Genomic DNA, 17,270 nt, shown 5'->3' on the forward strand with positions numbered 1-17,270 from the left:
TGCTAAGTGTATATTCGTGGATGGCGTTGTACCCTTTGAAAAGTAACTCCAGTGCGATGCGTATGCAAGTTTGAAATCGAAGTCCATTATGAATTAGGACTAGATGATTAGAAATGAATGCTTGAAGAAGCGTAGTGATTAGAAATAGTTTTAACAAACATAGGAGTCAGTATAACTGAATCCTGCTTAATATGCTTTCGTGGTTAACCTTGCCTCAATTAGGACTTTTAAATGCTGTAACTTGGCCTGGTTCATGTTTTAAAAAACAATGGATATAAGGCTCAAAATTTTATTTAACCCATCCCTTTCTCCTTGATGTTCTCCAGATCCTAAAGTTCGCCTAATCCAATGGATGTGCTTTGTTTGTAAGAGAATTGTTTCAGTTTCGATGTTAAGCAGAAGCCTTAGTAGAGATCCAAGCATTGATGAAAATGTTGTAGAGATCCAAGCATTGATGGGAAGCTTCGATGATTTAGCAGTCACAAGTTTATCCTTTGTATTTCACCTTTGTTTTGTTTTATCCCTTATTTTTGCATGAACCCATTCCTTTGAATTTGATCCATCGGGATGCCCTAAATTTTGCCTAAGTCATTTTTGTTTTCTCTTTATGGGATTTTTCATTTTGACTTAGCAGGCGTTTTTTTCTTTTGAATTCTCCTTTGGAAATATTAATCCTTGGATTTTGAATATTGTGACTGCCATGTTGAATTTGATTTGTAAGCTTCGAATTTGATACTTCCTCGATCTTGAATGATGTATTAAGGAAGAAGATTGTTGTGAATGTTATCTCCATTGCTTCCTCAATCTTGGATGAATGCAAGGAAGAAGATATGCTTGAACCATTGCTTTGCTCTGTGCTTGAATCCTTTGCTTGGATTGATTGATTCTCTTGACAACAAAAAATACACCATTGAATTAATTGAAATCTACCCTTCCCCTGGTTAAAATCAAGGTTTTTTTGAAAAAGTAGAAACAAACTCCAACTCCTGGCTCGAGGGGGTGACGAGGGATTAACATCCTTATATCTCCACTGTTTGGGATTTGAAACAATGCCTGTACATCTCGGCTCGGTCTTACCTTGAAAGCATACGTTTGCGAGACTTAGTTATTTGTATTCGTCATTCTCCCTCAAGTTTGTTAATAATTGAAAGTCGAAATTGAAATAGAATAGAAGGGTGCGAGTGGAAAGTCGTAGTAGTGCAAAAGCAGAGTGAAAGAATTGATTTCAAAACATGCATGATTATTTTATTGAATTACTATTCGAAAGGTACAACGTTTTACATCAAATAGCTTTTTGTGATTGTAGGAATTACAACTAGAAAGATAAACCTATTAATCCTAAGGGAAATCTCCTTTGTGAGTCCGTTGACCTTGCTTTACTCCTTAGTTCCTAGACTTGTAGAAGTAAAAGGGTAATCTCGAATTCTCCTTGGGCACGTCAAACCTGTCGGAAATAATTGTAAGCGGTGGGTTTTCATCGTATCGGAACTTCATGAGTTTCCTTTGACTGAACCTCTTTTGCCTTTTTTCTAAGAACCATTTGCAGCCTTCAAAGTTTGTAGATTGATAGAAAAACCTATGGCCTTTTTGCCCCTTGGTATGGAGTTGGCATATGTCGCATTCCCTCCATCGTAGTCACGCATTTTTGTTCAGGGTATTGCCCTAGTTGGATTAATCCTTGCCCCCAGGTTATCGTAGAGCGTCCTTGTAAGTTTGCTATGTTCGTAGATGAACCCCTTTATGGCTAGATACCCCTTGAGTGTATCTATGAGGAAACTTCTTTGTTGAACTAATCCTTGCTCGAGGATAACCTATGTTGTATTTACAAACTTGTTACGAAAAGGCATGGACATGTAGCTGTCATGGCAAAAGACATCCTTCTTTTTTCCTTAGCAAGACGAAGATCTCTTATCCTCCTTTCTCCATAGTTTTTTTTTATCCTTTGATTTTTTCACGAGTCTCGGGAAACCGGCTAGCATGGTAAGTATAGATGCGGGCGAAGATAGAAATGTAAATGTATGAATGCATGAAAATGCAAATGCGGGTGTATGCAAAAGACTCCTTTATTTTTTGTTATTACTCCTTGTATGTAATGCAATGCAGACGTTCGATAGATATAATCCTAAGGATAGCCTATGCGGATTTAGGGATGACATTAGACTCTAATGAAATATTTGCGAGCTAGAGGTTATAATACGCCAATGGGAATCCCTCAGATTAAGGGGTACGCGGAAAGTAGCAGATGATGACCGTTCAGGACAGTCACCAAGTCTCATGACCTTCGCGAGGTCGTTCGACGTGTACTTACGAAGTTGTCCCTCGTGGGAAGGTTCTCTATGCGGAACACAACCTATCTAAGGACGATATAAGACGAAGTGAAATCCCTACAGGCTAGGGAATGCATAGATATAAGCACATGGTGACCGTTCAAGACAGTTACCAGCTCTCATGGCCATCGTGAAGCCAATCGACGTGCGTTAATAAGGACGTCCCTCAGGAGAAGGACACATTATTGTAGAAACACACGAACGTAAAAGAAAATCCCTATTGGCTAGGGGGTTCGTAGAAGCAAGCGCAGAGTGACCGTTCGAGACAATCACTATATCTCATGGCCATCGAGAGGCCAATCGACGTGCGTTAATGGAAATGTCCTTTGTGGGAAGGACACGTAGCTACAGAAATTCAAGGATATAAAAGTAAAATCCCTACAAGCTATGGGATGCATAGGCGGTGATATCCTTCGTGGGAAAGACGTGGTCTTTAGAAATTAGAGTCCCTACAGGCTAGGGACCATGTAGGGATACCTGCAAATCGAAACGCATAGATATTCGAAGTATATAAATTGCAAACATATAAAGAGCACAGAAGCACAAAAGTCCTAGGTTCATAGGTTCGACGTAGCGGCTCTAGGGAGCCTACCTTTTTATGGGTGGTTCTAGAAGGTCTCATGGGGTCGTTCGTAGCCTCTGAGACTTTTTGTCTCTTCGGATTTTAGAACAACTCATTTTATCCATGAGGTTCGAATTCTTGGGGTAGGTTCTCGGAGAGATCAGCCAAGCATCCAGTCCTGCCCTCAACAAAGTCAAGCCTCGTTTTGGACATTTCCGAATACTCAACCCACTCCGAGTGGAGTTATCAATGAGACTCGTAGGCGATTCATGTCCCCTATTGATCTCAAAGTTAACTCCCACACTTAGGGTTTAACACAACATAAAAAACAACAATGCAAATAATAATATAGGTAAACATCTTAAGGCAGATAAATAAACATTTAAGAAAAAACAAAAAACAAATAAATGAAAAAAATAATTTAATATTTATTAAAAGATGAACCTCCCCCAAACCCTAAAAATGGCAAGTTTGCCAAACCCTAAAAAAACTTGCCAAACCTAAACCCTGCCAAAACCTATAGGAGCATAGTATTCACTATTAAGTTTTCCCCAGCAGAGTCGCCAGCTGTAGCAACCTGCCCTAAAAATTAATATTTAGAGTCGCCACCTATTCTACCAAGGCGAATAGGAAACCTACGCAGTTAAGAGATCAGGGTAAGATACTATATTCAGGTCGAGGGAAGGTGTTATGCACCCTCAACCTTTTCCTATTGGCTTTGAATCTAAGGTAAAGGTTTATAGCAAAATTACAGAGGTTAATAGCTAAGGAAATGAGAAGGGGAAAAATTGAGATTTTTGGGAAGGGGACTCGCCTTGTTGCCAAGTGCCTACGTACCTCCTTATGGAGGATCAGAGTCTACGTAGTTCGGGTACAGGGTTGTACGCCTTAGAATTGATTATGGAAGTGTTTAAAGGCTTTTTGAATGGCCTATCGTAGTTTGGAAATGCAAATGTTCGCAAGGTATTTTGAATTACCTTATCGTAGTTTGAACATCGCAGTATTGAAGAGATGAAAATTTGTAGTTTGAAGGAGTGTTTTAAGATTTGGGCGTACAACCCTGGTTTAATATGTTACCGCTAGTTGCTGATAACACGAAAATGTATCGTTTATTTGGCTCGATTTATATCAATTATTTCCTTATTTTATCTTAATTATGTTATTTTATGTTGGTTTTATGCTGGTATTTCTATTGTTTAAGGTTTTACGCTCATATTGAGACTATTTGTGAAAAGGAAAGAAATTGAGCTAAAATCACTACTATTTGTGCCTAAAATATGGAAAAGAGGTACTGTAGTGAAGTGGAGGTGCAAATGGAATGAATCAAATGTGAAGGGTGAAAATACGATGGATCAAGTGTGGAAGCCCAGCCCACGAAGGAGCTGAAGCTCCCACTATGAAGAAGCTGAGACGCCCGTCTAAGGGCCCAATTGCATGGAGACGCCCGTCTCCAAAGTTCTAGGGCCACGTCATCAAAGGAGACGTCCGTCTCCCAAGCTCACCCACGTTCATAGGCCACATCACATGAAGGAGACGTCCGTCTCCAACAATCCAGCCACTTTGAGACCCACGTCTCAAGACTCGTTCAAAGATAGTTTAAATTTGAAGGCCCACGTCTCCGTTCTATACTCCACCAACCAAGTCTTCCTATATTTTCTCAACTTCCCACTCCACTATCTCCACTACTTCTCACGTGATGCTGAATGTAACTTCCATTGCCATTCACTATATAAAGGGTCTTAGCATTCATTTGAAGGCATCCAAGTTTTAGGCGCGGAAGCGCTGATCATAGTTTTAGGCATATATTATCACTTTGTAAAAGTGGTAGTTTCTCACATTGAGGAACTACCACACCATTAGTTTTCGGCCTACAATTTATGTACTCTTGGATCACAATCTTGCCGACATTATTTCAAAGCTTCATTCAAGTTTCAAGATTTGTTTTGTTCGCAATTTAATTCAAGTTTATTTCGTCTGCTTTACTTCCAGGTTTATTTATTTGCAATTATTTTAGTTTTACGTTCTTATAATATTGTTTTATCATTATTATTATAATATGGTTAGTAATTATAATTTCATGTTTAATAATTATAATTCCATGTTTAATAATTATAATTTCATGTTTGTTTCTTTAAGTATGTCTGGCTAATTTATTTAGATGTCGGTATGTAAAGTATTCTAACCAAAGGGATCCGAAATAAATTGGCTTAATTATGTTTTATTAAATATCACTTGTTTTTGGTTTGTATGTCTAATTTAATTAGTAAGTCTTAAAACCAATAGAGCGAAAGTTTGAGGTCTTAAGACGGTCAAAGGTTAAAATCAATAGAGCGAAAGTTTGAGATCTTTAACTGGATAGTAGACATAGGACATTAGTTTTAAGGATGGCGAAAGCGTATTAAAATAATTAGAACTTATTTATTTTCAAAAAGTGTTTTTACACCCGCGCGGGATGGCGAAAGCGTACGTTAGGGATATTAGCATGTTCCGAGTCAACAGAGCGAGAGTTTGAGATTAGGAGATTTAAGTAGATAACGACTTCATAAAATAAGCATTTTATTAATTACGTTGTTTTCAAAAAGCGTTTCTAAATCTGGTGGGATGGCGAAAGCGTACATTAAGAGTTAGGATCGTAGTCTGAATCAATAGAGCGAGAGTTTGAGAGGAGGACTTTTAATCAATAGAATTAATAAAGATCTTTAATTGAATTAACACCATAGCCAATGGACCTTCGGATCACCTAAGTTAGATGAAATACATACTGATATCCGTTTGTTATTATATTTTATCTAGATTTAGGATTTTAGTTTCCCAATTTATAAAAAAACTCAAATATCATTAGCCTTAGCTTTACATAGTAACTTTAGATAACGGTAGGTCGATTTATAGTCCCTGTGGATTCGATATCTTTTAAAACTACACGACACGACTGTGCACTTGCAGTTATCCCGACTAATAGACACGCAAAGTCGCGATCAAGTTTTTGGCGCCGTTGCCGGGGACTATTCAAGTCGATATCGTAACTCTTTTAGTTACACCGTAGAGACTAAGGCATTTTTTTTCTTTCTTTTCATTTACTACTATGTATCACCCAAACTTTTTCTATAACCCCCACTCCCAGTATTTCGAGGAATCACCTGGATCCTATAAATCCGATCTCGAAATACTATTGGAGAATTTCAATGCTGCGCCACCAATTCATTCTCACCCAAATTACCTCTGCAACTCCCAATCTCAACATTTCGAGGAACCACAAGAAACCTACAATCCAAACCTCGAAACATTAATTGGGGATTACAATTCGAAACTAGCTTATCCTCAACCGAATTCCCTCTACAATCACCAATCCCAACATTTTGAGGAACCACAAGAATTTTATAATCCCAACCATACCCATCCTCAACCGAATTTCCTCTACGATCACCATAATCAATATTTTGAGGAGTCTCCAGAACCCCATAAATCCGACCTCGAAATGATAATGGAAAATTTTAATGAAACATCTATGATGACAAGGAACTTTGTGGAAACACAAAATGCGACGCTAACCTACTTCGAGGAACCACAAGAATCCTATAACTCTAACCTTGAAGCATCAATAGAGGATTTCAATACAACGCAAACTTATCATCAACCGAATTTCCTCTACGATCACCACGCCCAACATTTCGAGGAGTCGCAAGATTATCATAAATCCAACCTCGAGATCTTAATGGAGGAATTCATTGAAGCACAAACTCTCTCTAGGCTAGAATCTATGATGACGGAGCACTTTGAGGAAACGAAAAATGCAACGCTAGCTCCCTTTGAAGAACCTCAAGAATCCCATAATTTTAACTTCGAAACATCAATGGAGGATTCCGACGAGATGCTAACTCACTCTAGATTAGAAGCCATGATGGATCACTTTGTAGAGACACAAACCGTCCAAAACCAAGAGTTTATCAAACAAAATCTTCAAAACAATGAAACCCTTAGGCAACTGACCACTATGGTTGAGTCCCTCGTGACTCACAACATGGCATTAGAGACTCAAATCGCTCAACTTGAACAAAAGACACTAGGAGACTTACTTGAGGAGTATATTGACATAACCATTAGTGAAGAACAAATTGAAATTCCTGAGGAGAGTGATAATAAGATTGAGGAGAGTGATTATGAGATTGAGGAGAGTGATAATGTGGTTGAAGAGATTTCTAGTGAGAAAAGAGTGGAGATTGAGAAAAATCCACCAACACCATTTGAAAGGGAGGTTGTAGAAGAGGTAGAGAGGGAAACACCTATTGTTATTCCTCTTCCCTATACCCCACCGATTTCTTTCCCGCAAAGTTTTGTGGAAGCTAAGGTAGACTCCAAATCCATAATGTATGTGAAGGTATTGGAAAATATCAACACTAATGCACCCTTATTTGAAGTCTTGCATAAAAAGAGAAATTTAGACGACCATGAAACTAAGGATATCATTAGTGATAAGAGGGTAAGGTTAACCTTTGAGGTGGTGGATAATATCACTGAGCCTGAACTCGAAAAACTGATACTTAGGATAGATCCAGAACCGCCACCACGATTTCAAAAGAATGAACCACCCCACAGAAGAAAGAAAAGAAAAGGTGAGGGATATGTGAGATGGCTTGATAAGTGGCCATGGAAAACGAGGTTTGCTAAAATTTCAATCGAGGAGTCATTCTCGAGAGAACCACCTTGAGTGCTTGCACTCTTAAGCCGTCGAGCTATCGACGTTAAACAAAGCGTTATGTGGGAGGCAACCCACGAGTTTTCAGTTTAATGTTTTCCTTTTATTGTTTGAACTTGCAGATAATAAAGATATGGATCGCCTGTCACGTCTCGATCATATCTAGGCGAAAAACCTATAGATGATCATCTCAAAGATGAGAGGGTCTCCATGCACATTCCTACGAGTGTTGCTGCTGGTGGTGACACAAATTGATGAGTATGATAGGAGAAGGTATTTCCTCTGGACGCGGAGTGGATTTGGTCGTGATAGCCCGCCGGTAGCATCCATACAGGTTCTGTTTTTCCTTTTTCACCTTTTATCAAAACATTGAGGACAATGTTTGGTTTAAGTGTGGGGGAGAAGCTTTACCGCTTTCATTTTTTACTTTATTTATTGTCTTCTAGTTGTGTTGTCGAGTCTTTATATGTGATTTTCAGTTGCTATTGAATTTCCCCTGAAATTTAAAAATTTTAACCTCCAACCAAAAATTTGAATTTTGACGCATGGCATACACACTCTGAAAGTATAGAGGTTGTCACACTTTAGGCATTGTTAGAAAAACTTGGAGATGTTTCAACAACATCGATACCGTCCTGACACCCTAAACCCCCTCTTTATGTGATATCAATCTGGATGCCCATTATGTCGAGACCTTAGGCTCAAGTTTTTAAAGTAGCTCTTAAGTAGTTTATATTAGCAGTCGGCACCATCTTAAGCACAAACTACGTAGGGAGTCGATGAATATAAGTGAATGATCCTGTTTTTAAATGATTTAATTAAAGAATAGCCTTCTAAGTTAGGTGACCCTCACCCGGTCATTTAGCCCAACGGTTGTTAAGCCAATAAGGATTTAATAATTAGAACCCACTGTTGGTTGGCCTAGAGGTCACTGGTACTGGGCTTGGTAGGGTGGACTACGGTCCGATCCCCCACAACCGCAGTTGGGAAAGATGGGGCTTCGCCATTTAAAAAAACCAGAACCCCGTGCTAAAGAAAAGAAAAGGATCATAGTCGCTAACCGATTTCCCTACTATGTGCGTGTACAGATAACGGGCTTAATGTGATTGCGCTTGAATGAAAAGAGTGAAATGAAAAACGAGAGATATAGGTTAAGTTATAATGGCATAATTCGAATTGGTTTGTATAAGGAGGGAGTTTTTGAACATTGTGTCGTTACGATATCCTTAGTGTTGATATCTATTACCTATCGATGTAACATTTGCCTAACACAAATATGATTAGGAGTCGTGTCATGCCCTTGTTTCGAATCGAGCTTAATTATTTCTTTTACCGTGTGGTTGATTGCTTGAGGACAAGCAATGGTTTAAGTGTGGGGATATTTGATAACACGAAAATGTATCGTTTATTTGGCTCGATTTATATCAATTATTTCCTTATTTTATCTTAATTATGTTATTTTATGTTGGTTTTATGCTGGTATTTCTATTGTTTCAGGTTTTACGCTCATATTGAGACTATTTGTGAAAAGGAAAGAAATTGAGCTAAAATCACTACTATTTGTGCCTAAAATATGGAAAAGAGGTACTGTAGTGAAGTGGAGGTGCAAATGGAATGAATCAAATGTGAAGGGTGAAAATACGATGGATCAAGTGTGGAAGCCCAGCCCACGAAGGAGCTGAAGCTCCCACTATGAAGAAGCTGAGACGCCCGTCTAAGGGCCCAATTGCATGGAGACGCCCGTCTCCAAAGTTCTAGGGCCACGTCATCAAAGGAGACGCCCGTCTCCCAAGCTCACCCACGTTCATAGGCCACATCACATGAAGGAGACGTCCGTCTCCAACAATCCAGCCACTTTGAGACCCACGTCTCAAGACTCGTTCAAAGATAGTTTAAATTTGAAGGCCCACGTCTCCGTTCTATACTCCACCAACCAAGTCTTCCTATATTTTCTCAACTTCCCACTCCACTATCTCCACTACTTCTCACGTGATGCTGAATGTAACTTCCATTGCCATTCACTATATAAAGGGTCTTAGCATTCATTTGAAGGCATCCAAGTTTTAGGCGCGGAAGTGCTGTTCATAGTTTTAGGCATATATTATCACTTTGTAAAAGTGGTAGTTTCTCACATTGAGGAACTACCACACCATTAGTTTTAGGCCTACAATTTATGTACTCTTGGATCACAATCTTGCCGACATTATTTCAAAGCTTCATTCAAGTTTCAAGATTTGTTTTGTTCGCAATTTAATTCAAGTTTATTTCGTCTGCTTTACTTCCAGGTTTATTTATTTGCAATTACTTTAGTTTTACGTTCTTATAATATTGTTTTATCATTATTATTATAATATGGTTAGTAATTATAATTTCATGTTTAATAATTATAATTCCATGTTTAATAATTATAATTTCATGTTTGTTTCTTTAAGTATGTCTGGCTAATTTATTTAGATGTCGGTATGTAAAGTATTCTAACCAAAGGGATCCGAAATAAATTGGCTTAATTATGTTTTATTAAATATCACTTGTTTTTGGTTTGTATGTCTAATTTAATTAGTAAGTCTTAAAACCAATAGAGCGAAAGTTTGAGGTCTTAAGACGGTCAAAGGTTAAAATCAATAGAGCGAAAGTTTGAGATCTTTAACTGGATAGTAGACATAGGACATTAGTTTTAAGGATGGCGAAAGCGTATTAAAACTAATTAGAACTTATTTATTTTCAAAAAGTGTTTTTACACCCGCGCGGGATGGCGAAAGCGTACGTTAGGGATATTAGCATGTTCCGAGTCAACAGAGCGAGAGTTTGAGATTAGGAGATTTAAGTAGATAACGACTTCATAAAATAAGCATTTTATTAATTACGTTGTTTTCAAAAAGCGTTTCTAAATCTGGTGGGATGGCGAAAGCGTACATTAAGAGTTAGGATCGTAGTCTGAATCAATAGAGCGAGAGTTTGAGAGGAGGACTTTTAATCAATAGAATTAATAAAGATCTTTAATTGAATTAACACCATAGCCAATGGACCTTCGGATCACCTAAGTTAGATGAAATACATACTGATATCCGTTTGTTATTATATTTTATCTAGATTTAGGATTTTAGTTTCCCAATTTATAAAAAAACCCAAATATCATTAGCCTTAGCTTTACATAGTAAGCTTTAGATAACGGTAGGTCGATTTATAGTCCCTGTGGATTTGATATCTTTTAAAACTACACGACACGACTGTGCACTTGCAGTTATCCCGACTAATAGACACGCAAAGTCGCGATCAATTGCGACGATCAATAGGTTTGATCACCACAGTTAACAGATTAATAGGAATTGCTAATTATTCTAATCGATAGATTCGATTATCACCATTAGCAAATTGATGTGTTTTAATAGATTATTTGAATTGTTCTGGGAATTGAATTATTTTATTATTAACCATCGCAACCAATTAGTTTGATTAAAACGATTAATAAATTGACTCTAACCTAAATTAAATTAGATTAAATTGTCCATAAACCAAATAAAATCTTTTTTTTGTTAAACTAACTAATTAAATAAATCAAATGGAACCAATGAAGAGATAAATCCAATAAAATCTCACCACCGATATCATGACACATGTTCCGTTAAAAATAAAACAACAAAATGATAAAACAACTTAAGAAACTAAAACAAACCAAGGATGCTCTTCTAATTTTTCTCCATATCTCACGTTTCTTCCAAATTAAAAAGAGAAACCCAATCATTCGGTGACACATGGCATGTAGTAGTAATTAAAATAGAAAAACATAGCTATCAATACCAGTAACGATACAACACAACAATGACACCACTTCCTCTCTCACACATAATATCGTTAGATGGCAAATCTTAAAAAAACAATAGTAATACTTATAAGGCTTAATACATCCTTTAGTCCCTTAGTTTAATTTTAGGTTTCACTTTAGTCCCTTATCTAATAAACGTTCCTTCTAACTCCCTTAAATATCATTCCGTTAGTCATTCTGGTCCTCTCTGTTAAATTTTGTCAAATTCCGTTAACTTATGTGTGTGTGGCACTCCAGTTGGCATTGATTTGATGACATGGAATTATATTATTTCTTATTTTAAAAACCATAAAAAAAACTCATTCACCAAAATGTAGACATTCTCTTAAACGAGTTTTCTCTTCTTGCCCTCAAACCCTAGCACTCTATCGCCCTTTTCTCTGTCCTATCTCCGACCACCATATCTTTCAATGAAAACCCAAAGCAATATTCAAACTCCTTATTTATCCCATGGCCTTCCTAATGAATCGATTGAATTTCTATTTCGGAGAACATCACCGTAGGCCACCCTATCGTCATGTCCGGCCTTGCAATTTCAAACGAAGAAAATGGACCATCTTGGAGTCTCTTTGTGCGTAAGATCTTCGAGAAACCAAACCGGGACAGATTCGAGTTCCATTTCTTCGTATTCTTCCAACTCTGCCAGTGACCACCACACCGGATTTGTTTAGGTAGCTGCGAGTTTCATCCCTTCCTAGAGTGAGTGTCATATGTTCTTAAAATTCTGATTTTGTGCTCTATTGTTGAAAAGAATCATGTTGTGTTAAAACCCTAATTCCTCTTTTTCTCAAATTATGATTGAAGAAGTAATTAGTATGTTATAACCACTTATGATTGAGCATAATTATTTGTTTTAGTTTTCTGACACTTTTTTGTGTTGGTTGTAGAAACGGTGTTTATATATTTTTCTGAAGTCATGTTTGAAATCCAATACAGTGTGAAAAGGATTGTTTTCACATCTTCTATAAGTACTATTACTGCTAAAGACATCAATGGAAAGTTGAAATCCTTGAGTTTTGTTTTGTGGTGACAGGTTTATGCACTTTCAAAGCTTCTCACAGAATAAGTGGCATTTAAATTCGCAAAAGAGAACGGTATCGATCTTGTTTCAGTTATAACAACCACTGTTGCAGGCCCTTTCTTCATTGCTAATGTACCGGCAAGTGCTAAAGTTCTACAGTCACCACTAACAAGTAACAGGTGATTTCATCATCAATTATGCATGTCATACTTACATTCAGAGTCATTAGTGTAAGTATATTGCTATCATAGCTAACCTGTCTAGTAGTAATGTCAAATAGAGGCAATACTAGCACTACTGTGTAGAGTGTGATTCTGATTTAAGTGTATGTTTTTGTTGAATTCATTATTGTTTAGTGAAATGTTTAATAACATGAGAATATGATCTTAATGTATAGTGCATTGATGAATATTTTCTTTGGGGGTTGAAAAGTATTTGTGACTTCTTTTCTCTTGTTGTATGCTGATTCTCATGTGGTTGAAGAGGAAAACTCAATTTTCAAGTATATGTTTTTTATGACAGATTTGATTTCTACTTGCATTTTTGTTCAATCTGTTTATAACAACGAAAGGAAGAAGAAGAAGAAAGGAAGAGAAAAAAGTGTTGGTTCTGTTCTTTTGAAGGAATGAATATAGAGTGAATGTGTCACTAAGGGAAAAGGAATTAATATACATGGTAGAAGCTACTGAATTGAAGTCATTGTGGTTCATTGTGATTGTTCTATTTTGGCAGGTATTTTGGGATAAAGATGACAAGAGAAAGGGAAAATACAATGATTAGTGGACACCATATAATGTGTATTGAATATTAGAAGGATTTATAGTGTAATGATATATGTAGTGAATTCTTGTTTCTTATTCATGGTATTAGTGTTTTATAGTGTGATATGATTATAAAGTTTTTGTAGCTTATATTAATGGCTCAATTGTGGTGTTTATGTCCAGGATTTACAAAAATTTTAGTAGTAAAGTGACCTCTTATTTTTTTTAGAAAAGCTTATCCGAGAAAAGTTGCTGTATTTTTTTTTTACATATTATTAATAATTTGCGGGGGTTTTTAACCTCCCAAAACAAAGTTTTCGTAGTTTAAAAAAATTAATTTTTTAATACATATGCTGAGTCACAAATAAGCCTTGTTGTCATGCCAGATCATCCAATTTAACGCTTTCACATTTAAATTAACAGAATGGATCAATTTGGGTAACGGAAGTTTTGTTAAGGGACTTAGTTGTAACGTTTATTATATAAGGGACCAAAATGAAACCTGAAATTAAGTTATGGGACTTCAGGACTAAATAAGCCTACTTATAACGCAAAAAGAAGAAAAAACAATCCGTAAAGTTATCTTCTTCCTTTTATCACCTTCTTTCTCTCAAATTAACCATTATAAATTTCTCAAAAATCAAGCCCAGATCAAAGTCAACATAATAACAAACACAATAGCTAACCGACGGAAAATGAGAAACATACAAACTCACCATATCAAGGATTCCATGGTGGTGGACTGAGGATCTAAAACGTCAAAGGGAGGCTGCCTCGAAGGTTGGCTCGGTTGTGTGTTGCGAGATCGATTTCGCCGGAAAAGGTACTTCGTGGATCTGCGTCGGAGAGCAGTGTGGTGGTTGGTGCGCATAGAAACTGAGGGTGCGATTTGGGTCTTAGGCACGGTTCAGATTAGCGAAGTAACATGCTGTGGTGATTTATGTGATAGCATGTAAAAATTAAGGGGTTTTCTCATGAAAATTAAGGGTTTCTCTTGAATGTTAAGGGTGACTATGTACGTGAATAGTGTGTAAAATAAGGATCAGAGAATTGTCTCCCCCCTCAAAATAGGGTTGTTAGTTGTGTATTTATAATAAAAATTAGGGTAAGGAACGGGCTTGGATCTATTATATTTTCACTATTTTAAATCTAATAAAACTATAAATCTAATAAATCTACAAATAAATAAAACTATAAATTAAAACTAATACTAATATAAATTTAAAAATGAAAACATAAAGAACTATATTTTTGTGATTTTTTTCTGAATAAATAAATAAATAAAAAGAGGTTAGAAACAAACATTATAAAAATAAAAGAAGAAAAGTTAGAAGTGGGATTCGAACCCGGGACCTCTCGATCGCACACTCTTATCCTTAAATTCTTACCGACTGCACCATATCAATTATTCAAAATAAAATGACATAGACAATTTTAAGAGGGCAAATTTTGGGGTATGACAGAAGCAACTCTTTAGAGAATCAAGCTCTTGGATTCTTGAAGCAAGCTGAGTGCTAGGAAGCTTCAGAATCAGAAGCAAGAAGGAAGAATGATCAGAAATTCTGATAATAGAATATGATCCAAATCATTGTCTATTTGCTCTGATACATTGTCTATTGGATCTGATATATTCTATATGGCTTATATGGCTCTGATACATATTTTGTGTTCTGATACACATTTTATGTTCTAACTCATTCATGCTGACTTTTGTCGTTTAGTTTTGTTCTGTAACATTTCAGGATGTAGAGATGCTCTGATGAAGCTCTGGTACATTCAACAATGTTCTGATACAATCTAGCATGAAGTGATGTAAGAAGAAATTCAAAGCTCTGAAGCTATCCGAGGGAAGCAGAAATCAGAAGCTGTGAATGTTCTAAAAGATCCAGAAAACTCAAGTTCTGAAGCTGTCCTAAATGGAAGCATGAATCAGAAGCTGTGAATGTTCTGAAGATCAAAGAAATTCAAGTTCTGAAGCTGTCCTAAATGGAAGCAGGAATCAGAAGCTGTGAATGTTCTGAAGATCAAAGAAATTCAAGTTCTGAAGCTGTCCTAAATGGAAGCAGGAATCAGAAGCTGTGAGTGTTCTAGGGATCTAAAGAAATTCAAGTTCTGAAGCTGTCCAATGGAAGCAGAAGTCAGAAGCTATGAATTATCAGAAGACAGAAGCTTATGTGATAGTCTCTACCGAAATAATCAGGGAAGTCTTTTATTATTAAAGTTCTTCGAGTATTTATTTCAGGGGGAGATTATTCATCTCAGGGGGAGATTGTTAATCTCAGGGGGAGACATATTCACATGCTTATGCTATAGTTGTGTAATTTGTCTTTAGCCGTTTGCTCTTTCTGATCGCAAATTCATATCATTTATATATGTTTTTGTCATCATAAAAAAGGGGGAGATTGTTAGAACAAGATTTGTTCTGATCAATATTCTTAGTTTTGATGATAACAAGGATATGAATTTTGTGTGAGATAATGTGGTACTCTAATACATTGCAATTTCCCTTTCAGGAAATATATAAAGAGTATGCACAAATCAGCGCTCAGAAGCTTTGTCTCAGAAGGTTCAGCATGCAACATCAGAACATGGTCTGGCAAGACATCAGAAGATGGTCAAGGCAGAATCAGAACATGGGTCTATGAAAGCATCAGAAGAACTTGAGATCAGAAGCAGTAGCACTGAAGTTCTGATGGTATCACGCTCAGAAGCACTTCAAGGTCAGAAGACAAGAAGATGCTTTGCACCAAGCTGTTTGACTCTGATGATATTCAAATATTTTATTCACAAACATCAGATCAGAAGAAAGTACAAGTGGCAGGCTACGCTGACTGACAAAAGGAACGTTGGAAGCTATTAAAGGCAACGTCAGTAGACACAGCGTGAACAAGGCTCGAGGTAGTTGACAAAAGCGTGAAACATTAAATGCAATGCTATACGGAATACGCAAAGCATTAAATGCGCCCAACGGTCATCTTCTCAAACGCCTATAAATATGAAGTTCTGATGAAAAGCAAGGTTACCAATTCTGAACGAAATTATTCTGAAAGACTTGCTGAAACGCTGTTCAAACTCAAAGCTCATAAACTTCATCTTCATCAAAGCTCACTACATTGCTGTTGTAATATATTAGTGAGATTAAGCTTAAACGTTAAGAGAAATATCACTGTTGTGATTATAGCTTTTAAGAAGCATTGTAATACTCTTAGAATTGATTACATTAATTTGTAAGTAACTAGAGTGATCAAGTGTTGATCAGGATACTCTAGGAAGTCTTAGCTTGTGTCTAAGCAGTTGTAATTAGAGTGATCACGTGGTGGTCAGGATACTCTAAGAAAGTCTTAGCTTGTGTCTAAGCATTTGTTCCTAGAGTGATCAGGTTGTGATCAGGATACTCTAGAAGACTTAGTCGCGGACTAAGTGGAAAACCATTGTAATCTGTTGCGATTAGTGGATTAAATCCTCAGGTGAGGTAAATCACTCCGTGGGGGTGGACTGGAGTAGTTTAGTTAACAACGAACCAGGATAAAAATAACTGTGCATATTGTTTTTATCGTTCAAGTTTTTAGACTACACTTATTCAAACCCCCCCTTTCTAAGTGTTTTTCTATCCTTCACGTAGTAGGTCTCCAAAATAATATGAGCCTAGTTATCGGTATTAGATAATACCATCTTGTGAAGACAAGTTTCTTATAAAGATATTTTGATGAAGACAAATTTATATAAAAAGGAAAAGATTCAACAATGGACTAAGAGTTTCAAGACAAGTTTTAAGTCTCTTAGCAAGGATGATTCAACGGTATGGTTTAACAGAATTAATTTGATTAAGCTATGTAATTTGGAATTTAATCAAGATAAGTTAAGGTACACTATGTTTTGATGGTATAAACCTTAGATGCTCAAAGAAAAAGTTTCAAAATCATTTTATGCATTATTTTCAAAATGGAAAAATATGGCACCGTTAAACTTTGAAATTTTCTAAGTCCACGCGAAGCTAATAGATTAACCCATTCCAGTGTAATCGATTAACAATGCTTCTGTTTGATGAGAACTTGAATTTTCTATAAGGTTAATCGATTAAAC

The 17,270-nt window shown here is 36.6% G+C and overlaps 1 protein-coding gene and 1 long non-coding RNA gene across 11 annotated transcripts in view; one reads left to right on the forward strand and one right to left on the reverse strand.

Annotated features, from left to right (window-relative positions):
- The window catches only part of LOC131621425 (uncharacterized), a 46,915-nt gene extending 32,662 nt beyond the window's left edge, over window positions 1–14,253 (reverse strand). For all 9 annotated transcript variants that reach the window (XR_009289572.1, XR_009289571.1, XR_009289568.1 and 6 more), the window contains exon 1: window positions 13,904–14,253. Coding sequence is in view for 1 of the 9 variants with exons in the window: in XM_058892470.1 (XP_058748453.1) it covers window positions 13,904–14,058 (155 nt within the window). In the remaining 8 variants the exon portion in view is untranslated. The remainder of the gene's footprint in view (window positions 1–13,903) is intronic.
- On the forward strand, window positions 11,627–13,363 carry LOC131621427 (uncharacterized). 2 transcript variants are annotated; one of them, XR_009289574.1, is made up of 3 exons: window positions 11,629–12,104; window positions 12,439–12,605; window positions 12,949–13,363. It is a non-coding gene; the product is annotated as an uncharacterized LOC131621427 (long non-coding RNA). The 2 variants fall into 2 exon arrangements; XR_009289573.1 differs by having other exon boundaries at window positions 11,627–12,605.
- Window positions 14,254–17,270: the final 3,017 nt, after the last annotated feature.

This window comes from Vicia villosa, unplaced genomic scaffold, assembly GCF_029867415.1.
Source record: "Vicia villosa cultivar HV-30 ecotype Madison, WI unplaced genomic scaffold, Vvil1.0 ctg.000004F_1_1_1, whole genome shotgun sequence".
NCBI lineage: Eukaryota > Viridiplantae > Streptophyta > Magnoliopsida > Fabales > Fabaceae > Vicia > Vicia villosa.